Genomic DNA, 25,986 nt, shown 5'->3' with positions numbered 1-25,986 from the left:
TGCACTGTATACTTAAGAAAAATACATAAACCAATATACAACTAAAACCCATAATTTCCTGTTTTTGCTTTGTTTTATCTTTTTTTTTTTTTTTCCAATGTGTGGGGCCTACACTTTGCAATCTACCTGAGACGGAAAACACCAATCGAAACACATGAACCTGAGACATGTCAACATTGTAAGCCATAAAGTTACATCAGGAACACTGCACTACTGTACACTTTTCAAAACAAAAAGATGGGAGGTCCCGAAAATGAGATGCCAATTTTGTGAGCAATGGTAATCTTTTGTTTTTAATTTTTTTTAATTTTAATTTTTATTTTTTCTAAAAAGAACAACTGAAAAAACTTGTCAACAACATGCTAAATGGTTCTCACCCTTTGATATGGTTACACTATGGTCAGAACGGGTGCTAAGGGCTCGGAATAGAGCTGCACATTATAAAATTCATCGAAAAAGGGATGTTCATTGTGGCTTTTTGTCTTGGTTAAGTGCCTAGGGATAGGAGAGGGGTAAACAAAACACTGCTCGATAATGGATTTTCTTTTACATACCAGTCCGTTCCCAAAAGGCCCCCATATTGCAATGGTTCTATCAAAGGTTAAAATAAAGACAAGAAAAATAAACACGCTTTCAAATAACAGAGAGTTGACACTTTTTTCCCCTTAAATAAATCAGCGTAAGTTTTCCACATAATGTAACAATAGTAAAAATGCACCTTGCAAAATCCAAAATTACTCACTGAAAATGTTATATAATATATATTTATATATATATATATATAGATCTATCTTTTTTTTTTCTTTTTTTTTCCCCAATGCCATCTTTCCATAGGGACTGTTATCTGGAGTCTGGAGCCTTACCAAAACATATGGTAAGAGTTTAGTTTTTGTCCTTCAGGACTACTAGATTTCCTAGACATTTCGGTGAAAACCCCCACATTGCCTTAACAAAACGTCCATGATGACTTGACTCCTCTACCTTCTCCCGAGGCTCCCTCCTAAGATATGTTCAAGGTAACGTATTTTAGTAGCTATGCAGTATGGCTGCCATCATGCGAGATCAGTAATTTTTTGGCAGATGGTTTTTAAGGCTGAGGAAAGAGGCCAAGGCTAGTGTATGAAAGGTAAAAAGATAAAAACACTCACATTTGAGTTTTGATTAAGTAACTGAAAATCCCTACATGCTGTTTTCCCACCTCTGCTCTGACCTTTCGAGAACTGAGACCGACAGCAGACCAGCGTGAGAACAATACCGGCCTTTCTTCTGTACCTCCTGCCTTTCTCAAGCCAAATTTGAAGGAATGAAAGTTTCACACGGATTTGAGTTGGAAATCCCAGCATGACAAATATCTGTAATATACAGTACATGCAGGCCACATCCTACTGCCTTCCTAACTAAGCACACAAAGAAAAAGAAAAAGGAAAAAAAAAAAAAAGAATAAAAAAACCCCCCAAAACCCTGTCCCATTCAGTCATTCGTACAACAGGCAGACTTGCTTTTTCCTACAAATTAGAGAGAAGTAAGGCCGATTGGGAAAGGAGGATGGGATCGTTTGGAACAGAAATAACCAGAGCAGAGCTGTCTTTCCCCCCTCCCTACTTCCCCTCCTGTGGCAACTCAAATTTGTCCACTTATATAAAAGGAACAGACCTCACCTGTCGGGTCTGTTTAGGGCACCAAGAAAGGAGGACTCCTTTCCGCCCCAAACCTTTCTGGACAGCGTGGGGTATCTATACTGAGCCGTCTACAGACACAGAATTAAAGACAGATTCAATCTCATTGTGACACACCTCACTTGCAGATAACCCTGTACAGTAATGTAGTTCCACAGCAAACAGAACATTTTCTGAATCACAGTCTAATTTTCTAGTCTTCACTGCTCTAAAGTATTTGAAACATGGGCAGCAGCAAAGAGTTTTCATTGTTTGTTCACCCATATCTTTACGACAACAGAGAAGAATGCATATGGATACACTAAATTCTGAACTATGAAATCTAAGCTGTGCTGGTTCTCCTTTTATGAAACTGAATTTGGAACGGAAAGCAGTTACCTCGAAAGTAAACCAAAGAAAGTGGAAACAGTAACGAAAATGGGGAGGAAAAGTCTAAGGAATCCCAGCAGGTAAATTCCAAAATGGGAGATTTTGGAAAAAAAAAATCCAAAATTTGTTTGGGAAAAAGAAATGTTCACAAAGAAAAAAAGAAAAAATGAAAAAAAAAAAAAAAGGAAAGGGGAAAAAAAAAAAACCCTCAACGAATAAACAAAAAAACAAGGCACAGAATTTTCTGCAGTCTACTGAAACTAAATCCAAGTACCCAAGTTTTGACTTGGGAGGAAGAAATAAAAATAAAATAAAATAAAAACAAACATAAAAAGAGGTGTCAAACAGCAGAGTGTACTTTTCAAACATTTCTTTTTTACACAGCAAATCCCAAGCCTTCCCAGTCTCGCACCTTTCCACCCATTCATAAAAAACACACGAGTTTCTCGCAAGTTCCAATATCACTGTCTCTTTATCATCTAAATAGGGCCAGTTGGACACCTCATTGAAACAAAAAGGCTGATCTAGATGAAGTACTCTTTCTTTTCTTCAGAGTTGTTCTGTCCTCCTTCTGCATTGATTATAGCTGTGTCTGCGTCTGCTGCGTCATCGGCTCCTTTGGCTTCATGAGTGAAGTATGTACCTGAAAGATGAAGGGGTAAAGCACCGTGACTGTCTGATGGCCTCTGTGCAAAGTGGTACAGAGATGGCAACTTGCTTTATGGCCATCATCAGCCGAAGTGGTGTGCAGGCAGCAGAGGGGAAAAAACAATTGGAAGAAGAGAGCGAGGTGGGTGAGACAAATGGGGATCCGGGGGTTCCAAAGGCACCACTCCAACTGAACCGCTGCGATATAATTCAGCAAATGAGACATTAGAGCAGTGATTATGACCAGAGGATGTCAGCAGAGGAAGACGTGAGTGGGAGCTAAAATGCAGAAAGCTGGAGAGCTGCTGACTAACGCGTAAACAGTAAACACCAAGGACCAATGACCAGAGATGTGCACGCACGTGGTTAAAGACCAAAGCAAGGAAGAGCAATTAGCCAATAAATGAATTAGGGCCCCATGACGCTTCTACGGTCATCTCCAATTGCTTATTTGAACCACAGCCTCCTGGCTTCACGAATCATTTTTGGCTCTCCATAGGCGAGAATGTGCCTGAACTTGCACAGATAGGTTTGGTTTTCCTGTGCCTTCCATTTCAGAGGAGGGTTCCAGATCGAGAAATAATTTGACCTTGTCATAGCTGGAATCAAGGCTTGGGATCTGTCTTCATGACCAAGTGATTCTCTCTCATCAGGTATCTCTAGCCCGGACCCGGATTCATGGATTTGCTAATTGGCACAGCCACTTTATAATGACAATAGACAGAACGTTACAGAGTCGGTGACACTCTTATCACCAAAGCCCAAGAGTTTACATACAGAAAGACAAGGATTGCACCTCAGTAGAGTATGTAGGCAGACCTTCCACTGCCTGGCATAACCAAACTGCCCCCCGCCCCTGTGCTAGTACACCGCATCCCCGAAGACTCAGGTTTAAAAGGCTGGAACACTGTGCTGTACTTTCAGGTTTTCAAAGTGAGGAACTGAGAAAGCAGGCGGTCAAGTGCATCCCTCCTGTATCTCTCTTCTGTAGTGACGCACACGCCCCTTCCTCCTCCTCTGCTGCTCACACACACTCCGCCCATTCCCTGGCTTCCTTCCTGGCTCTATCAACCTGTACACGGAGAGGTGGGAGCTCCATGCCAGAAGGGTCCCAAACTGTTTCACGCTGGAGAAGGGCACTGTTATCCTAGCTCCACTGCTGTGCTTAGGGGCCTCCCCCACACCCAAGGTACGCTCAAGCAGTAGGCAAGCACCCAGAAAACCCCACAAGCTTATTGCACAGGGCTTGAGAAAAACAACTGAGGAAGATAAGGGCCGACAAAGAAAAGGAAGAATAAATTACCAGGAGGGGAGAAGAGGCTCCGAGCAGCATGGGGCAGAGAGGAGGAGCACTGGAAAAGATGATTGCCCATCCAGGCTGCACGTCTGATAAGTGTGATGATTAATGGCAATTTAAATCAATTGCACTGATAATTTTAAAAATACATATTTATGTGGCTTTTAAGGCAAAGGATTTTCTTTAACCTGGGCACATCACACCGGAGAAGGATTCCAGCCCTCGTGATTGGTTTACCCAGGGCTGGGGGCCAGGCAGCGGGGCGAGGTCTGCCTTCTGGGACACGGGTGGTGGGGCCGCTTTCTTGTGCTTACCACTTGGGGGTTCACCCCACACCTTGCACACCAGCCCCTTACTTTATTCCCAATTATGGTCGGAGAATAACAACTCTAGAAAGCTTTATATTTAGAGAAAATCCAAATCAAGGAGTGTTCCTCATCAACTCCCAGAGTCCTAATCAGCAGCTGCTAAGATTTCTGCTTCTTTTTTTTTCTTTCCACTCCCAGTTTCAGGAATCAGAAAGGCTGTGTGTGTGTGTGTGTGTGTGTGTGTGTGTGTGTGTGTTTCGCCACAGACACTGCACTGCCTATCCGGGACAACCTTGTAAAGTCCCCCAATGTAGGGGCTGTGGTGACACATTGCTCCTGCCTGTCAAAGCACCTTGCTTACCTTTATGTCTGGCAAAATAGCGCCCCAGAATGATGAGCAAGCACAGCATGGCGAACACCACCACGGCCACGACGCCGCCAATCACGGCGTGATCCACTGCCCGGATCGAGCCTTCTTCACCTGCTCGAGAATCTGTTGAGATCAGAAGAGGAATAGGGATGTAGAGCTTATTACAAGACACCAGAAGCCCTGGCCACTGCCTCCAGGGTCAGAAGGTCACCTTCTTTTTTAATGGAGGAGTCAGAGAGAACAATCGAGATGGATCAAGTTACACTGGGCAAACAGACTGACCTGTCCAGTGCTGAATTGATCTGTTCTCTCCACAAGGCAATTTCATTATAAGCAGCGTAGGAGCTAATGCAAGTGAAGTGAGCTTAGGGAGGTGGGGAGGGGAGAGGTGGAGTCTATCCGCTCCCGACCTAGTCTCAGTGTCTGCTCTATCTGGATCCAGTCACGGGTCCTAATTAAGGAAGCCAACCTAACCATTCAAGGGCGCCCTGAACAGCACCCTTAGGCAATCCCAGGAACCACGGAGGGGAGGACAGAGTATCTTTCTATAGCTGCCCAATGACTTATTATTCCCTGACGGGTATCTGTGTAGGAAAAGTAAGGAGCTCAAAAGCCACAGCAGCCTAGAGATAAAACAAGGATTATAAGACTTAAGACAAGTGACATGCTTGCTACGCTTAGGATGTATGAGGGAGTAAGCCTCAATTTAAAACCTAAAAACCTATATCAAAAGAAAGACAGCATGGAATAATTGTCCATTGCTGTGGACAGGTTTTATTTTATTTATTTAACACCTCACGATGCAATTAATTTTCCTTTATAAGTATCCCTCCCTCAGGATATCTTCTTCCGACTGAGCAACGACACGCTTGGCCGGAGAGCAAGTCCAAAATGAACCCAGAATGAGCTGTGGTGATGCGGGATGGATGTATGGCAGCGTAAACAGTTTTAATTTAGGAATGTGGCTACATCACCCCGTGCTGAAATCCTAATGGCACCTGAGATTTACAACGTAGTAAAAAACAATTATTCTCCCGTTGATTAATACATTAACATTTTGGAGTGGAAGCTAAACCATTGTCTTTTTTTTTTTTATTGAGTCAAGTACGACACCTCCATTAAAATGATTTACTAGCTGTACCTTACGATTTAAGCACAGCAGCAACAGAAACGGTAAAAATCTTTTAACTTTACATGATTTGTGAAGTCATATGTGAAGGATTTACCATTTAAATATTTCAGTACAAGAAGCACATGGTCCATAAATCTGCCCCCTTGCAGTTGCTGGACGCCTAAGAGAAATGCATTTCACCAGGAAGACTGAGAGTGCAAATTCAAGTCAATTTCTAAGAAAGATTTATCTCTGTCTCTCTCCAAAGAACAGAGCAAATCTCTGAAGCCTCCACCTCTAATAATATTTGAAGTTTATCGATCAAGTGTACAGATCCGTGACAGCTAAAGGTAATGGTGCTCTTTTGAGCCGAAACCTGATACAACGCTTTCAGCAGGAGGGCATGATTTACACTTTCTATCGATATTTCCAATTCTGCTTGGAGATTAAGTACTGAAGGATGTGGGGAAATAACTCGTGACTGAGGGTTCCACGAAAAGTGCTTTAATTAAAAGAGTTTAAATTAAAAAATGGAGTATTTAAAGTGTTTCATTAAGTTACCTTTGAAAGGAGTACAGAGAAAGCAAAAGCCCAAACCCAAACAGAAACGCCAAATCGGAGGCAGCAGCAGGTCGCCCAGGACAACAGGATGATGGGAATTTAATTGGAGAACGGAGATGGGTCGGAGGCAGAGAGTGCTGCAGCCAATTAGCCCGCTCCGTGATGTGCAAGCCCCTCCAGCAACACGTCTAATAAGCTCGACTTGAAACGTGGCTGAGAGGAATCTCCCTCCGTAGCCCAAAGTGCCGCTGACTGCAGACACCACAGCTCCCATTGTCTTGAAAGTCATTTCAACAAGGCAGAACTTGGCCCGGGAAAATTTATTTTATTTTTTATTTTAGAGAAAATAGAGCTTGTGGAAGGGGACTGCTCCCCTTGGGGCGGACCCCGGGTGCCTGTTGGAGAAGGGCGCTTTACACATTGGAGGCCTGCACCCCAACTGTACAAAGTCAAAAGTGTGCACAGGGGACAGGAGTAACAGCAAAGCCAGCTGACCGTGCTTTCCTCAGGGAGTGGTCAAAATAGGAGTTCTGGTGGGAATAAGAATGAACTCATCTCCACCTACCGAGAGTTCTAAACCTATTAAAGTTTATGTCTTTCAACAAACCCCACATGTCTTAGAACTGGGGGGAAGACAGAGAGATGTCAGATATCAAGGAAAGAGGTTCCAGAGGCAAGGAGTGAAGAGGTCCCACCCTGAGAAGACTCAGAACAGAGCAGCTTCGAGAAGCTGTCAAGGATGCTCTAACCCACTGGAGGAAGGCACTCTGTTGTCTACTGTTGAAGGGTGGCCAGGTGTGGTGGTGCATGCTTGTAATCCCAGCACTTGGGAGGCTGAAACAAGAGGATCCCAGGTTCAAGGCCAGCCTCATCAACTGTTTAAAAAACAAAAAGTTATTTTTTAAAAAAGCCATAGGGCTGGAGGTGTGGTTCAGAGATAGAATGCCTCTGGGCTCACCCCCCAGTACCACAATAAATAAACACATACGTACATACATTCATACATTCATACATACATACATAACATAACATAAAAGTAAAATAAAAGGTTGCCTCCTCCATGCCTAAGCACAGGAACATTCTAGAAGCCTAAGAAGAGAAAGCCAAAGAGAGAAAGACCATGTGCAAGTGTTTGCGCTCTGGGACAAAGGAAAACAAATAAAAAACATTCTGAAAACAAAACAAAAACCTCACTGGACAAGCATCTGTGGGAATACTTTCTTGACCAAATACTATTCATTTGACCTTTGCTCCCCATGAACTGAGAGCTAAATATGCCATTTCCCCCCTGCATTTAGCCCAAATTAAATACCTACATTCTAGTTATCTTCTCTCTCCTCAAGGACATACATATTTTGCAGATACGTATTTGTAGGTGTAATCTCTCTAGCTATTTTCTGATACTCACTTTGATCAGAAGGCTTACTACCACTAGTTAATCACCGAGACATTTTTTTCTGCCTTCAATTACTGCAGATGGACACAGAAGGTAACTGATGTTTAATTTACAGGGAACACTGCCAGTTACGAGCGCTTGCCGCCTCTCCCGCCCACTCCCACCTCCTGTGTTTACTGTGGGAGGTATGAATGGAGTTGTGCCTGCTCCTCAGTGCCTGTCACAGCCTGACCTTCCCTGTGAAGAGCAGGGCTGTCTCCCACTCCTCTCACTCCCTTCCGTGACCACATGCAGGACGGGTGGGAGAGCTCTCGTAGTGCCATCGACTGGCTTGAGGATGCTGGGTGACACTGGTCTCCCAGCATTGGCTAAGAACTACCTATACCCGTGGTCCAGACCTCCTTCATGATACGCCGTGACAGGAAAGCTACAGGGAGGCACTGCGCTGATGAAGATGAGAACCCGGCACCAAAAGAAATATCAGCCCCCCAAACGAGCATGTCTCCAACAAAGTTCTTAAGCCCCTGGGCCTTTCCTGTTCCCCACAAGGCAAAGACTCTGGCCGGTTTCTTGAGAGATGATGACTGGGTGGAAAAGTTGTGGCTTTCACCACAGCCGAAGGTCTTGGTCCTCATAAGGAGTAGACCTTTCCAGGCAGGTCCTGATTAGCGTCGGCTCTCCCCAGACAGTGCTCTCCAAATTCCAGGCTCCCTTTCCCAATTAGACCAGGAAACCAGAGCGAGACTTTATAGCCACCCCAGCTTCTTACCTGAAATGTATGGGAGCATGAAGCCCTTCTGAGGCCCCTGAACCTCAGGCTAATGGATGTCCCTTCAGTTCAGAAAGTTATGTTTTCTTGTTCTCTATGAAGCCTCAATTTTCATCTTGCTTAGTAGCAGGTATAAGAGTGTTAATGTTCTGGGACTAAGCAATGCCTTCGTCATCCTGGAAAGTTAAGCCCCATTTCTGTTTGGTATATGCTGAGAGCATAAAAATTATTCTAGCCTCCAACCCTGCTCGGTCAACAGAGTCCACGTGCAGCAAAGAGGCTCATCCAAATCGTTTCACATGTGGCTTCTGGTGGATTAGAAGTGGTTGCTGAATAATTCTGACTTAGATGACAGTGTAAATTTTGGGAGCTGTTCAGAACAACTCTCAGCTGAGGTACAACCATCCTGCAGTCACTTCTACAGCTCCAAGTGTGACAGACATGTCATGAGATGATTAGTATTCGTGAGTTTGCTTTTCTTTTGGCAAAAAGCTGAGACAACTTGGCTCCAGGTGAGAGTTTACAAGACGCTTGCAGAATATTAAGCTGGCTACTAAAGTTTGGGTCATAGTTTCAACCACTCTGGCCTTACGTTTAGCATCTTAGAAGTTGCAGGACACAAACAAAACAAACAAACAAACAAACAAACAACAACCCCTCAAAGACACTCCCAAGAGGGATGCCCAAAACTGCTCAGCTTTCTTTACCTTGGGCTGTTGACATGGTTTAATCTATTCCTCATAAGCAAGATGGAGCTGGTAAATTCTGAGGGCAGTAGTTCCCTAGGGCCCGACAAGAAAGGTGGTAGCTACTGGAACTCAGTCTCCTTCCAGTCCCTCTAGGGGACTCCTCTTTCTCTTTTCTCTACTTGCTTTCACTCCTTAAACCCCTTGCCAGAGTCGTCCACAACGGAGCACCCTGGCTGCTGTGCTGCCCATGGGAATCAGGGCTCTACACGGGATCCCTGTTTCTATGGCTACTCCACCACCTGGCACGGGGCGTGTAACGTGAGCTGCCATGGGAATGCCATACGCCTGGATCTGTGATGAGCCTGGGAGGCTCTGTTGCCAAAGCAGGGATCTAAGTGCAGCCAGGAATGGCTAGCACATCCTGGAAAAGCTCCTGGCAAGGGGGACTGGGTTGGCAGAGGGATCCATGGAGCAGGACCCTCGCTGAGACTGCAGCCTGCCCACCAAAGTCCAGGCACATAGAGTCTAAGATCAGTGTTTTTGCCAAGAGGAGACCAAGTTTTCTACCTGTGAGGATATAACATATAATACAATAATAACAATGAAATATGTAGCAAGGGGTATGGAGGCATGCCACATCGGCTTATCCTCACAATTCAGACTTCCCTGACACATGCTTTAAGGCACACTTAGCAAACTTGGTAGGATCTAGGACTCTCCTCCCTCCCTCCTTCTCCCCCATCTTTCCTTCCTTCTTTCCTTCCTTCCTTTTCTTTCTTATATGGGAGATTGAACCTAGGGGCTTTCTACATTTGAGCTACATCTCCTCAACCCTTATTTTTTCTTTTGAAGCAGGGTCTTGCTAGGTTGAGGCTATGAATTTCCTGCCTCAGCTTCCAAAGTCTAGGGAATGCGCTACCATGCGTGCCTCAGGCACTCCTCTTAAATGAACATATGTGTTCTTTCCAGAGGTTATAAACTACCTCTGATCTCATTAGAACATGGGCATGTTCTAATATGTCCTCCTACTTCTACTTACTGGGTTATTCTGATATTCAGCTTTCTGGCTGGAGAAAGTGTTAGAACTGCTGGCTTTCTGCAACAGCTGTCACTTGGCTCACTTGAAGTCTTGCTGGACAAGTCAGCTTAATTAAAAAACTCTTAGAATTGGTATTTATAATGGAAACGCTCCTGCAGCTTCCTAGGGCTGCGGGGATTAGTCTATCTCAGAAAAAGCTTAGTGACTATGACGTCATTTGCTACTTCTTGCTCGGAAGAAAGAAAAAGTCTGCGAGGGAATTTTCCAAGTCTCAAGCAAAACTGAAATCCGACTTCACAACGAAAGAAAAACAAAGACTCAAAACTAAAACACACACACACACACACACACACACACACACACACACACGATACCATCTGAAAAATGTAGCTACTCATTTTCGTCCCCTATTGAAGCTCTCATCTATGGCAACAAAAATAAGTGTGCATTTTAAAAAGCACAACTTCATTACCGAAGAGGAACGGACGGAAGGGCACGCACTGACAAAATGCCACATTATTTGCTAATCCTAATATGTTATTCTTCTTTAAGATTTGCTTTTCTCAGCACCAATTCAATTATAGATGCTACAAATCCTTCTGACATTTAATTCCCCCTTGTCAGAGAGTAGTAAATGTATACAGTACATGCACAGCTTTCCCATTAAGATGTTAATATATATTGGAGCACGCTAGCCTCTATGCAGCATAACCTTTCTTTTCTGTCTTAGAAAATGGAAGGGTAAGAATAAACCTAAGGCAAGAAAATCATGAAGATTCCCATATAGCACCCCAGGCGTCTACTACTACCCGTCAGCTGCATTCAATCCTAGTGATGTAACTGCAGCGACACTACCATTTCAAAGGAACTATGTTAAAGCTCTTTAAAGGAAAACTGCAGTAATCACCCTCATTGTGCCACCCAGAGCTCAATAAGCGCTCATTTAAATGAGGAGTATGTGTGCAGACCGCGGCTGCACAGTCACTCCTCACACTCGGGCTCGCTTGGACTGTTACTGCCGATGCTGCCATCCGGAAGCAGATGCACACGGGTCAAGTTCATCCCCTGCATGGCCCATAGGAAAGTGTTCTGGACTTGCCATCGGATCTGGGCTAGAAATGGAGCGTCACTACGCTTCTTTGTGACTCCAGGCAGGTTACTCAGGTACTCTGAGACACTGGGCACAGTTATGTGCTTCACGGTCGCTTAGAGAGGCCAGTGTGTTGCTGAGTATGCAAATGCCCATCTGGCTCAGGGCTTGGCATATCCAAGGGGCTGGGTAAGCGTTGGCCAAATTTAAACCTGCCTAAAAGTTTTTTATTCCCCACTTCTTATCACTGACCCAAGGTGAATACTTATCAGCTCTTTAGGGGTAAGAGTTACACTGCACACTCCTCATTGTTCACACCTGCTAAGATGCCTAGTGGGTGCTGAGCTGAAGTCACTAAGCTCTTTTCAATTAACGGCAGCAATGTAACTGATGGCCTCGATCCTTGATGATGGTCAAGGCTGAGAGCTGGCCACCTGGAGGCCATCTGGTTCGAGTTATAACCCAGGTATACCAGTTGAGTGTCTAGAATTTTAGATTTTCATTACCAAACATGAGAATAAGTGCCCCCCCCCCCCATGGTACTTGAGATTGAACCCAAGGACATTCTACTTCCCAGCTGTACTCCCAGTCCTTTTTATATTTTGTTTCGAAGCAGGATCTTGCTAAGTTGCTGAGGCTGTCCTCACACCTGGGATCCTCCCATCTAAGCCTCCCAAGTACTTGGGATTACAGGCATGTGCCACCACACCTGTTTCTTTTTCCTTTGTTTCTGTTAAGTGTTAATTGTTTAGTTAATTGAGCCAACAGTGAAATAACTTGATGCAAATCCTCCCAAAGCATCATCAGACACCAAAGGCCATGCTCAGGGGTCTGTTCTACTTGTCTCATAACAATAAATTCTTAGAAGTGACTGCCTCTTCCACTCTAAGCAACGAAAAGGCACTGAGGATGATAAAGAGTTCTCCTTGAAGGAGCAGACACCTGAGAGAGAAGGCAGAGCTGTGAAGTATTTCCAAACGTACGTTCCCCACTAGAATCTCTCTGCAATCAGGCTTCAGGGGGCCTCAGGCATTTGCGGGGGGTGAGGAGGATGGATTCATGAATATGGTGAAGTCACCCCAAGGCAGTGTCCAACCTGTAGAACTGGAATTCACACTTTTTGTGCTTGCCAACTTTTTTACTTTGGAGGAAAAGCTCCTGTTTGGTGGTCTCCTTTCTCCCCATGGTAGAAACAGCAGCCTGTTGGATTATGGAAAAGATCCACACTGGGATGAGGTTTAAACTTGTGGGAAAGTCACCAATGAGCTGGCACGGGCCCAGTGCGATTTCTTAGTTTACTGCCTTGTACTTCACTGAATTTTAAAAGAAGGGCATTTATGTGTTGTAAACTTTCCCAAGGCATTTAGGATCATCTCAAGGAGAAACAGATCATAATTCAGGGGAGCCAAGGGCACCGAAATCGGAGCAGAGTTTAGGTCTCCTGTGAAGGGGAAGGAGCTTGAGTTAACATCAGAAAAAGATCTTTCCAGGTCACTGAACACATAGCTTTCCATCTGATGGGCTGACCTTTCCCCCTGCGTTCTCGGGATGCTTACACTGAAATGAAAAGGGTCAAGAGGAACCGGATTCCCCAAGACCTTTGTGAAGTCCACAAGAAAAGGATAAGCTACTGTACACAGAAGTCTCCTTTTTCCTCCAGAGGCAGGAAGACCCAGGTACAAATTCTGTGTTTTTTGGTGGTACTGGGGTTCCTGGAAGCCCTTCTACCTCCGGGGTACAATTCCAGACCCATTTTATATTTTTATTTGGAAACAGGGTCTCTTAAGCCAGCGAGGTTGGCTTCTAACCAGCATGATCTTCCTGTTTCCGCTTCCCAAGCGCGGGGATTACAAGATGCGCCACCACGCCTGGCCAAATTCTGTCTTTTAAGTAAATCGCTTAGCTCCCAGAGCCCAGTTTCCTCATTGACAAACCCTTCTTAACACACGATTCCTTAGCGTGGGCTTTTCCTGCAGTTCTTCCTGTGTGTGGCTGACTCACTCACTCACACCCAGCAGGTCTTCCCGTCTCAGCGGCTCCTAGGTTGAGCTTCTCTGAGCCTCCCTCCTGCCTGCCCCAGTCCTCACTTTTATATTTCTGGTTTTGTTTTCCCACATCATATGTCACTGCCTGAAATGCACTTCTGTTTGGAGTCTGTGACCCCACTGGGAAGACACCACTAGAGAGCAGGGCGTGTCCCTGGAAATCTACACATGGCCCCTCTGGCTCCCTCTGCTCATGCTCACTGCTGTGTTCCAAGTGCCAGCCCAACATGTGGAGCTTATGTGATCTTGCTGAAGGTATAAGTATCAAAAGCTTCCTAAGCTTTAGAGTGTACAGATACAAGCCAAATACTTTAGATTTGTGGGCAATAACCTTAAATGTATCTATCCAGCCCATCTGGCTTTGACATTTCCTATATTATTATTGTTAGTCTATCAAGGGAGTTAAATAGCATGTTTATCAAATCGGGGCCACACTTTATGGGGCAGTGTTGGTAAGGAAAGAGTCCCCCTAGAGACTATGGCGACAGTTTCTCATACACATTTTAAGCAAGTCAGCTAGGCCTTTAGGGCGCTCTATTGACCAGATGGCCATATGTTCCACCCAGACTGATAATCTGGATCCAAGGGCCTTTAAGTGCATCCATTATCTAAATTGAGATTATATTTGAGCCCATGCTTCCTTTGTAATCCATTTAGGGGACTACGGTTGGCTCGCTGGATTTGTCCTAACACCTAGGCAGCAGTTACCAAAGTCATGCAGAATATGCCCTCACCCCTGCTTTTTTTTTGTGTGGAGCGTGACGGACATGTAAGAGATTTTCAGGTCACTCTCGTTCAAAGAGCAAGAGTTGCAGAGAGCTCTGGTAGTGCCTGTCTGTGTCTTTGCTCCCAAAACAGAAATCTGATGAATGCTTCGACAGCGCTGGCGCTGGAGGGCCGCTTTCTGGCACGCTGTCTATTTACCACTGCACTCCACTCAACAGATCCCCAAGGCCCCTCCGTTGCCGAGGGGAGGGAAGCAGTTAGAGACTCTTTTTTTTTTTTTAAAGTTTTAAAATAAAAAAGAAGGATAAATATGCTTAAAGCTATTCTATTCCACATGGGTGGCAATAACCACCAGCTGTCACCAGGAAATAGCAGATGTAATTGATAAAACAATTCAAAACTCATGTGGATACATCATCAATAAAGTTAACACCTAAAAAGTAAATGAAAGGATTCAAAGTAGGACTGGATGAGCTCCCAGGTCTGCCAATAATTTAATCACTGAACTACACACAAGCACTGCTTTTTTTTTTTTTTAATGCAGATTACAGAGGAGGATCAGCTGGGTGACTGGCTTTGCTGGGTGAGGAGGGCGTAGCATTTGCTGCTTCTGAAGCTGTCATTAACCGAGGAAGCACATGAATGGGGGCATGGGAGTAGCAGGGCAAGGAGAAGACAGACCATCATTATTTGGAAGCATGCAACATTTATCCATAATATGGAAAGGATGGACTCTCTACCCCAGTGCAGCAGGGAATTGATAATATTATTCATTACCACAGTTTAGCATTAAATGTGCAACACCTACTCTAATTTATTGATGGGCTGTTTAAGATGGGTGTTAACCTGTTTGTCTTGTTTTATAATTGAATTCAGTCTCTAGGCTACAGAAATTTGAGTTCATCCTTCCTCAGTCAATATGCTCCCCTTCAGTGACCCATTTCGAGACAGCTTCATAAAAAATAATGTATTTTGTTTTAATAAATTTAAACACTATGACAGCTGCTCAATTTTTATTGGTTGGTTTTTTTCCCCTTCAGATGTCTCTTTGCTGTCGAGTGAAGCCAAGCTCACAATCAATAGTAATTGATTAATCAGCATCCCCTTTGTACAAAGGTGCTAATCAGTTTTTGATTAGTTCATCAAACCAGATGCAAAGGCAGCCCAGCCCCAGCCTGCTAGTTCATCAGTGCTGTACATGACTTACGGCCCCTGAGCAACATGGCTGCAGTGTTCCTGGAGGGCATGGGGGAGGGGGCAGCGTAATTATTAATTTAACTGAGTTATTATGAACACAAACAGTTGTTGGTTTATTGCTCCTGACTTGAGTGATTGATAGAACTGCAGCGGGGACCCATCTGACACGGTGCAGGGCTGAGACCTGGAGTATACCCAATTGATAGAAGGTAGAAGGGGTAGATAGCTGATTTAGTCACGTTTTCCTGAAGAGGAGAAATTCCTTTCACCTGAGTGATCCTTGTTAAGAGATGAGACACAACACATAAAAACTTTTTTTTTTTTTTTTTAAAAAAAGGATCCTTGAAAAGATCTAGTTTACAGGGTCACTGTGTCAGAGTTGTTTTATTGAGGGTCTATCACAACTGAGATCATCTACAACCAGGAACACAAGCAGAAACTGCTTACTTCTGGCATTACATTGTAAACAGGAAGGACTTATCTACTATTATTTTAAAAGAAAACTAGGTTAATGTTTTTGTAGCGTGTCTAAACGCATTGGAAATAAGAGGCTAAACTCATTGGGATTCAGAATCAATCAATCCATCCATCCATCCATCCATCCATCCATCCATCCATCCATCCATCCATCCACAAGCATCAGCTGGGTACTTATTAAAAGACAAGCAAACAACAGTGAACAAAACCAAAGTGGCCTCCTAGGAACTTCCTCTTTGAAAAAATCCACCGACTAAGCTTACACTGGTGGACAGTACATAACAGAAAAGCAAAGGTATCTTTGAGGTTTGACAGGGGCACATAGCAAGCAATATATTGATTGGATTCTGAAAAACTGGGTAGTATTATCTTGTTTTCTCACTGGGCAAGATTTACAATTAAGGTCTGCACTCCAACAACCAACCATTCAAGGGAGCTGCTGTGGAACTCTTCCAGAAGGGGCAATATGCACCTGTCCTTCTGATAGGAAGGAGTAAGCACCCACAGTCCTCTGCCTTGGTTTCTCCATTACGATGACAAGGGAGGGGCCTTGCTTACTGATTTCCTAAGGGACTGATGGAAGTGTTTAAGGAGCTGTAGCTAGTTGGCAGTGGAGTCTCACAACATCACAGGAGAATTGTTTAGCTCTGACCACTTTAAATTCCTCCCTCCCTCCTTTTTAGGATATGCTTCTTATTCTGGATTAGTAACACCTAAATCCTGGAATCAAGCATGAAACCTACTTTTGCAAGAGCTCAGTGTGCTGTGAAAAAGGTCTGAGGTGGATAATTAGTTTACATCATGGTGTGTGACAAAACAATTGTCCCCCCTTCTTCCCTGCCCTTCCCCACCCCCTACTTCTAAGATAACTAAGACATGGCTTCCCTAGTCTATCCACAGAAGTAGACAGTCAATGTAAGTTTAAGATCTTGTCACATAATCCAACATCCTTAAACTGCTTTGCAATGCGACAAAATTTCTCCCAAACCATTTATATATCTAGAATGTAAACATTATTTTAAGCCACTGAACACAGAGTGGCTTTTGTACATTCCCAAAGGTGACTTGAACTCTACTGAATTGACAGTACTGGTCTTGATCTGAGTTATAAATATGACTACCACAGGGAAGAAAGGGGAAGGGAAGGAAGAAAGTGGCCATAAAATTTTGCTCTCTCGTTACTTGTGGAATCCACACCTGCCCCACACCTGCCAATTGATTGCTCAGCCAACCAAATGGCCATTTCACAGATGTGGGCAGAGCGCCCACAGGTTGGACACTGCGGTGCCTTACCTAATGACTAGCCCTTACCTGAGAGGTCCTCACTGTCCAGTTCTTCTGCGGAATTGGGCAACTGAGTAAGGCCTTACAAGTAAAAACAAATCGTTTTTCTTTTCATTCCTCGAGGGACATAAACAAAACACTTAAGAACTGAGGATGAATTTTTTAAAAAAACATGAGCCAAATCTCTCGCTATCTCCCACTTTTTTGGATAGCTTGAATGTATTAATCCATAGGTTCATTTCTTCGATAATGTAATTTTGCTATGGATACACAATCGAGGCAGATAGATTCCTCAGTCTCCACTGTTCAAAGCACATGAAACATGATGGTGACTGTTTAAAACCATTCATTCATAACAGCATGCAAAAATAAAAAAAAATAAAGCTTCATTGTTAGCTGCCGATGCTCTGATAGATCTCTTAAACAGAAATGTATTTAGATGCTACATATTGACGTATGTAAGTTTTATTTCACGTTTTACTGTAAATTGAAATCCTTTGCCAATACTGACAAACACAGTTCATTATCAATTTATGACGATCTTGGATCGCATATCTCAAAATGGTACAGCATCTGCTAACTGCAGATTGCAGGTTATGCCTTCATCAGAAAATCTGATGTGCAAAACGCTGTTTTTAAAAAGAGAATTTCACAAATCAATGGTATGCCTGAAAAATAAAACCCTCCAAGCTGAAAAAGCAGTTAGGTCAGGAGGTAATCAAGTAGGGGCTTGAAATGCCTATCTCTGAGTCAACCCCAAAGTCGGCCAGCTGTGATGGTTCTCGGAGCTCTGATTTGAATTTAAAGAGGTGAAAAGGGAAGCAGATAAACAGAAGGGGGCTCAGCTAGGAGATGGTTGCCATTTCCTAGAGCTTTTGACGTGGGTTGATCCTCTACTGAAGTTTATTCTACAACACAAATGTTAGACAGTGAAGACAGCCTTTGCTCATCCTTTGCTGTGCCTCCCCCAACCAGATCCATCTGATTGCCCCAGAACTTGAATCCCCAAAGGTCTGCATATACTTCTCTAATGGAATATGTCACTTCTGAAGAAGCTTGTAGACCTATAAAACTGCAAGACTTTGGAGAGAGAGGCTAGTCTTGTTTATTTTTGCATCTTTTCCTTTTATAGCCAAGTACAAAGTATATTCTTAGTAATTGCTGAACTAATGATTTAGGAATAACCCTCAGTGAACTCTAACCAGAGCCTAAAAGCAACCAAAACAAATGCTCTGGAACTAGTCATGACATACTGATTGCTTCATTAAAAAACAAAAACAACAACCAAAAAAAAAAAAAATTTAACCTGAACAGTCCTGCACAAATGATCACTAAGGTTTGGATTTATAAAAAAAAAAAAAGCCAAATATATGTCGATAGCTATGTTGATTCTGTGAGATGAGGCTGTCACATCATCAGCTCCCGAGGAACAAGAATTTCCCTCATGACCCTTGGGTGCCAATATGCAAGGGCAGGTGCAGAATCAAAATGAGAGGATTTTGAATCCATAGGTATTCACCAACTATGTATTTGGGCAACTACTAAAGGGAAAGCAGTGAGTAATGCAATAAATTATAGAGGCAAGTGAGTAAGGATGCTATCCATTTGTTCTGAAATTTGATTGGTTGAAAGTGTTCCTCTTTCTAATTGGCTTTATCCATTGTATCAAGACTGATGAATACAATTATTTGAATAACTGTTATAAATGGGCAACATAAAGTACTTCTCTGTAGTTAATTATGAATTTGCAGTTCTCAGAAGGCTAATCCCTCACTTCTACGTGGCCCAATGAATATCAACGTGTCTACATACGTGCTTGGTGCCCACTGAACCACATTAAACAAGGATGTGTCAAGTAGGCAGCTCTATTGCTGAAGGCTTGTTTCCTTGGGGAGGGCGACTGAAAGCTAATTTTAAAAAATAAAGACAAATATGTTTATGAAATATCACCGATATGCAAAGTTTTCCATTAAGCAACAGACAGTTGATATACACCTCATTAAAGCTGAAACTGTCATTTTTAATGGCATAAACTTTAAGATATATCAAATCATTTGTAATCTATTGCTCAGATTATATTCCCAAGTGTGAAGCCACTTAGGCTAGTGTATCAACTTTGTTCCTGCAATAGTATTATCTTTTATGAATCTATAGCACTCTGCTATAGTTGACTAATTTCTAAATAAATATAATTAGGAAGAGTTTACTGGGTGTACAAGTAAGGACCGGCAAAATTTACCTCCTAAAATTGTTTTGGCTTAGATAATTTTCTTTCATGTTAAAAATCATACACCTTTTATTTTCTAAAGAAAAAGACAAAGATGCATTTTATGAAGCAGAGAATATTCTTCAAAAGAAAACATCATGAATTTACATGGAAAGTGGGAAATTACTTCTTGGTTCTTCTGTTTAAACTTTCATGTCATCTAGTAAAGCCCTTTCTAGTCACTCACTTCTAATTAAAATGCATGCAACAAGTTTCCTTAAATTTTGTTAAGCAAATCAAAGTTTACTTTTTGTCCATACAGGATTTTTCTGAGCAATTGAGAGAGTTCTAAGGAGCAAACGTGATAATTTAACACGCATGATGCATGGCCACCTCCTCCTGCAGAGATGTGTGTTTTGCTTTTGCATGGTGTTACAATGTGCCGTGACACACACCCTATGCCTTCTTAGGGCTCCTGCGGTTGTAATTCCTCCTTTTCAATAGTTAATTGTTGGCTTGTCAAAGTGGTACGATATGGCAGTGTTAAACCAGGGAAAGGAAAACTTCAAAAATCAGAAACAATAAGAGGTCCTAGACATTTAAGTAAATTCTAGGTCAAGTATAATGTAAATGCTTTGGGGTTCAGTTCATCAGGGAATAATTTTTTTCAGAAAATTAAAAAAAAATCAAATAAAACCTCTAGGCAACAAAAACTTAGCCCACTGGCCCTGGTACCATTCCCATCATGAAAAACAAAGTAGGCGATGTCTCTCTCTTACCTAAGCAGCATACATCTGATCACTTGGCCATATTATGAAACTGTTACTTCCATCACCAGCCTTAAGAGTTCAGACGCCCCCGGTAGTTTTAATCTAAAAGCTCAGTCATCCTGTTCTTCCTGCTTTGTCAGCTTTTGTGGAGAGTTTTTCCCTTCTTCCCATTAGCAGAAATTTGGTTCACGCCGTTTAACAGTAGCACATTGTTTCCAAACTGCATATCAAGGCTGAAACGCAATCTTCAGGTCCTGCAGCCATTCGTAAACCTCTTTAGCTTTGTTCTTGGGTAGAACATACAATGTCTGCAGAGTCCCTTGACTGAATGACAGCCTTTGAATGCCATTGTTATGTACTCACAGAGAGATGTACATAGAGGTACATACACAGGTGGTGGACATAGCGGTTGTAATAATGCGCACTGCTGGCTATTTTTCTTTATAACGGGCCTAAGAATTTCCCCACAATTGAGTATAAAGTAAGATAAGGAAATTTCATGTGCTTTTAGAATTCTATCATGGTTTGCGCTACTCATAAAATAGTCAGGCAAAAGGAGATTCATGGGGCAGTTACCTATGGGCAGCGGTCTGGGGTGTAAGCATGTATCTAGCACTGGCCAAACATTTTGAAACCCAAACTGAAAATGAAAAAATATTCTTCAGAGGGGTTCCTGTTACAGACTGAATTAAGATATATTTAAAAACTCATCTGGGATATGAAAATTCATGAGATCACCAGCCTCTACTGTATCAGGAGGTAGAAAAGGCAAGAGGGCAGGTAGACTTGAAAATAATGAGAAAGAGAGAGAAGAGAGAGAAGAGAGAGAAGAGAGAGAGAGAGAGAGAGAGAGAGAGAGAGAGAGAGAGAGAGAGAGAGAGAAGAAACCCTCAAACCCCCAGAGGAAGCCAGCTGATTGCAGTGCAGCAAAAGCACAAGCACTATTCCAGACCATGGGCATGCTGTCTCCCGACCCCTCACGTGAGGGAGGAGGGTGGGAAAGGGAGAGGGGACACACAGGACAGAAAAAGAACAAGGCACAAGACACAGAGAAGCGTTCACATTTGAATAAACAAACAAAAACCATCACGCACACTCACACATCAATAATCATAATAACGACCACACCACCCGTGCGTTAAATCACTCATGCATTTCTGCCATCAATTTCAGACTGTGTGGTGTCAGGATTTGGCAGTGTTTTTTGCATCGCTCAACATGCACACATAACACAGGATTCTTCCTGTCCAGGCCTTTAAAGGATGAGCTCCAAAAACACAAATGCTCAAGATCCTTATTCAAAGAAAACCCCTTGTGTCAGCCTAGTCTAAAAATCTCATTCTTACACTCACATTTATCTGGACTATCTGTTAGGTCCTTAAAAATACAATGTGGTTGGTTGTTGTTTGGCTTTCTTTTTGGAGAAAATCCATTTGATTTTGAATCATGCCCATGCACTTCTAACCTTCCAATACATGCTTATTCCAATCAGATATTGGTAAGAACAAATGATCAACATACATAAACAACTAGTATAAACTTCATACATACTCTAGCAACACAAGCTTGAATAAAATATTTTAATGAGTCTTCAAAGGGAAAGCTTTAAACATCATTTTTTCTTTCCTTTTTAAGAAAGAAAAGAGAAATATGGAAGGAAATCTAGTATGGCAACTTTTAAGACCAGTATAATGGTCCCAGGTGGCTGACCTAGTATGTCTTGTCATTTAAGTTGCTAAGTTATCAAACCACTTAACATTTTTCTGGGCCTAGATCACCGTAAGGTACATCTCAAGGTTATCATTAAATGAATATAAGTCCGGTTGCTGTCCTGAAGAAGTTGGGTTTTTAGCCACAATGCACTAGAAAAAGATCAGTTCTATATCATCGTCTCTAGAAATCTGGTCCCCTGCTTTGGAATTTCCACCATGCACCTTTTCATCCTGAGAACTGATTTAAAAAACTTTCATTTTAGATTTTTTTTTTTTTTTTTGGTTTTCATTAGAGTTTTTTGCTGCAGGCTAGAGAACATGCTGTTTGAAATAGTGGTTGGAGCCCTTTGTAAAGATGCTATGAGGAATTTTGGACAAGTTGAAGAATGTATTTATAAATGCATTATACAGGGATCAGCCTGGATTATCTATCAGTTCTCTATTTCTCTGCTGTTAAGGAGTCCAATTTAAAGTATGGGAGAAAGATATGTAATACAACGAGTCTGTTCTTCCTATCCTCTCCCCACCCCAAATTCTCATGCACTGCTGGTCAATAACTTCCTACTGAGGCATCACTGGAAAATGACTGCTTCTTATAGTACACAAACATCTCTATTTCCTGCCACAGGAATTCTATGAGGTTCTATTCCAAGGTATTTCTTTATGATACAACAAAAAGGGGTCATCCTTCCTTTCTCTTCCAAGATAAAGACCTAATTAAAATCCTTTATGTCCCAAGGTTTCAATTTTATGAACATAATATTTGAATATTATTTCAATATTACTACAAGTGGCATATTTGTTGCTCAATATAGGCTTTTATCAGTGTTCCACATCTAGGATGATGGGACAAAATGGGTTAGAATGGTACCTTAAAATCAGGATCGGCATCAAATTCACTTTTGTTTTTTTAGGGCAGGGGACACATTTTTTACTTTGAATACCCTGTCCAGGCTTTTAAGGATGTACCCCCAAACTACAAGTACATGTATTTTATTGAGGGGACTTAGATATTAGAACTCTAGAGCTTTTAGAGATAAATGATGAGTATTTTTTTTAATCTCATAGAATTCAGAAATCTTATGGTTACACCTTGACCTTCTAGTTAACTACAGGAAGCTCAGAACTTCAAGTATCTTAAAAAAAAGAATATAACAAAATCTTTTGGACTACAGTGAGTATAACCTTAAAGTTCTGAGATAACCATTAAAAGTCAGGACAGGAGGTACTCAATAATGTTGCAACATACAAATAACTAAGCTTAATGGAGTGCAATGCCTGAGATGAAGCCAGCTTTCAGGGGCTTTACTGAGGAGGCGTAATACAGATTTGTCTTATACTGAACTGACTCCTCATGCTTGTCGGCATACTTGATCCCCCTTACTTACTTTATGAACTTTTCCCTTTTGGTCGATGACAGGAAGGGAGGAGAGGGAGCTACCATTCCATTCCTAAGCTTGTTTTGCTCTCAGAATTCCTCACTGGGAAGTCTACCCATGAGGTGATCTGCCAACCCTAATAGGCCTGATCTTTAAGGGCAGCTCACTCAGGTTTTGCTTAGGGATTTCCAACTGGTAAGTTATCAAATGTAGGCCTCCTTAAGGAATTCAGTCTGGGCTAGGAGATGTCACTCTAAAAGTTGGATTAACACTACAGGGTTGGTGATCACCTTGTGTGGTTTAGATGCTAGATTTTCACCTGCACAACACGCAAAGGGACTGAAGTGGGCCCTTTACCAAAGAACTTCCTTGGACTCAATTATTAAAGTGCAGGCCATTTTAAACTAACATATCTTTAAGCACAATCTTGCCAGGGTTAAATTTGAGCTCTAAGTAATAAAGTGATATATAGATGGAACATGATTCTCATTTTCCGACTGAAAGACAGAAAAAAGTTAATAGGCTTATCACAGTCCAGTAAGCCATTGGTAAGATGGGAAAAGGATATCCCTATTTCTTGATGTCTCCATCTGAGCTTTACTCATGAAGTTTTTAGTTACTTTTTGGTTTTATTTGTATTTTTTTTTTTTTTTTTTTTGATGGTACTGCGGGTGAAACCCAAGGACTTTCTACCTCCGGGCTATACTCCTAGACCTGTTTTATACTTTATTTGGAAACAGGGTCTCACCAAGTTGCTGAAAACCTCATTAAATAGCTGAGGCTGGCTTAGAACCGGTGCAATCCTCCTGTCTCAGCCTCGCAAGAGCGGGGATTACAAGCGTGTGCCACCACGCCCGGCTCACTTTTTGGTTTTAAACATAATCAGATTTTTATTAATTTGCCTGCAAGATATCCACATAGCAGTGACTTTTTTTTTAAAGTCCCAGTGAATGCTGTTCAAACTGATACATGATCTCATTCTTGGTCTGGAGATGTTTTCTGCCAAATGTGAGTGTAAACTTATATGAGCACATCAAGATTAAGAGTGCACTGGCCACCGGAGGGGATCCCGGGGTAAATACATTAGGAATGGAATCCAACTGTAATCTCTCTAAAGATGATCAATGATCTTCCTCATCACCACCTCCTAAGTTTAAACAGGAATCTGCCTTCCTGAACTTCAGTCTCAACAACTCAGTGACAAAAATGACTCCCTCTCAAAATTTACCTGGGACCGTAGCCTATAAATGCAGAAAGCAACTGGCCTCTAATTCAGTAGGCAAATATTAGTGTTTCTGAAGTCCCATGTATTTCAAGGTTTGGTGGAGTTTCATAAGCAGGGGGGAGGCTGTGCACAACTGAAACTCCTGCCAGGCCAGCCAGCCAGGACGAGGCCCATCTCAGATTGCAACCATTGGCTATTGAACTCACAACAGAAATGACAAGACTCAACACCCTTCAAGCCTTCAAAAATTATAGTATATTTATGAGATCAGTCTACTTGAAACGCGGTTTCCCTTGAAGACTACATTTCTTTTTCCCAGCTTGCCTTGCCTCTCAGCAGCGCTGAGAAAGGAGATAAACAGTAATGTGATACCAACCGTGAACTGCTGGTTCTGTTGTCGCCGTTGTGTCTACAGACGGGAACAGAGGATTGGAGGAAGGGAAGAAACAGGAGGGACGGCATGCAAAAAAAGGGAGAATGGAAAAAAATGGAACAGATAATATATGAGCAAGCTTTCAAAGAACATCGCGTGACAAGCAATAATAAATGAAAAGCAAAAAGCATTTGAAGTGAGTTGCACTGTTTTAAGACATGCCTTGAACTCAAAGCTGCGAGCCAGTGAGGAAAACAGTAAATTCTCTGGTTCTGGGGTCTTGCCAGGACACATATATTTGCTCGTCAATAGTCAGGGGAACATGCAAAGTGATGAGAAACACCAGTGCAAACTCAGTGGCTGGTTGATGGCTCTTAACGCATCGAGGCTCAAGACTGTGACAGGAAAGCTCAGTCGGAAGGCTGCTTAAACAATGGATTCATACATTCAAACATTGCCTCTGTTTTGACCTAACCCACGCGGGCACTCGGGCTTCTTGACTGCCAATTAGGCATCACTGAACCAACTGCACTGTTAGGATTCTTTTGCTGCTTCTGCTTGGATTTCTGTAGATGAATATGCAATACACAGGCTTAGGCTTTCCATCCATTGTGCTATTTCAGCAGAGCTTAGTTGGAAAGTTCAATTAGCTGGGAGGCCATGGGAATGGACATGTTCAAGGTTTTCAAAGATTAGTTTCTAACACACACACACACACACACACACACACACACTCTCTCTCTCTCTCTCTCTCTCTCTCTCTCTCTCTCTCTCCTCTTTATTCTAGTTCTTAATATGCTACAATCCAAGAGTAGAAGCCTTTCATGAAAACACGCAAGTCCACAAAATCTGCCAAATGCCACTTCTAATAATATGACATTCCCCAAATTCAAGTATCCAGCCATTCTTTTGTTCACAATTAAGAACCATGTTCACTGTGGTGAGCTGCCAGGAGTGCTGCCTTCAGAGCTGGATTATGAGATGGAGTAGTAGGGTTTCTTTTCTCTTTCTTTCATTCATTCCGCAGCAATGTGGGAAAAAATGTGATTTTTCTCTTCGTCTTCCGCCTCCTCTTCTTTTCTTCTTCTTCTTCTTCTTCTTCTCTTTCTGTTGCTGTTCAAGCTTTTTCCTTCTTCTATCTGGCTTCCAAACCTTGCCTGCAGCACTGGCTCCTTTTCACAGATTTCTCCAAGGGGCTGGAAGAATTTTCTCTTCATTTTGGCTACAGGAGAAGTGGGATAAACATCTAACAAAGCGCTCGATGACATC

General features: G+C 42.5%; 1 protein-coding gene across 6 annotated transcripts in view; it reads right to left on the bottom strand.

The window, feature by feature from the left end:
• Positions 1-2,569: 2,569 nt before the first annotated feature.
• The window catches only part of CADM1 (cell adhesion molecule 1), a gene marked incomplete at both ends in the record, with an annotated part of 345,003 nt that continues 321,586 nt past the window's right edge, over positions 2,570-25,986 (bottom strand). For 2 of the 6 annotated variants that reach the window (XM_080717832.1, XM_080717834.1), the window contains 4 exons: positions 2,570-2,688; positions 4,660-4,791; positions 17,080-17,133; positions 24,721-24,753. In XM_080717832.1, the coding sequence (XP_080573958.1) occupies positions 2,570-2,688; positions 4,660-4,791; positions 17,080-17,133; positions 24,721-24,753 (338 nt within the window). The remainder of the gene's footprint in view (positions 2,689-4,659; positions 4,792-17,079; positions 17,134-24,720; positions 24,754-25,986) is intronic. The other 4 variants (XM_080717833.1, XM_080717836.1, XM_080717835.1 and 1 more) reach the window with 2 other exon arrangements.

This window comes from Muscardinus avellanarius, assembly GCF_963383645.1.
Source record: "Muscardinus avellanarius genome assembly, chromosome: 1".
Taxonomy (NCBI): domain Eukaryota; kingdom Metazoa; phylum Chordata; class Mammalia; order Rodentia; family Gliridae; genus Muscardinus; species Muscardinus avellanarius.
This window is presented reverse-complemented; position numbering and strand designations above follow the sequence as displayed.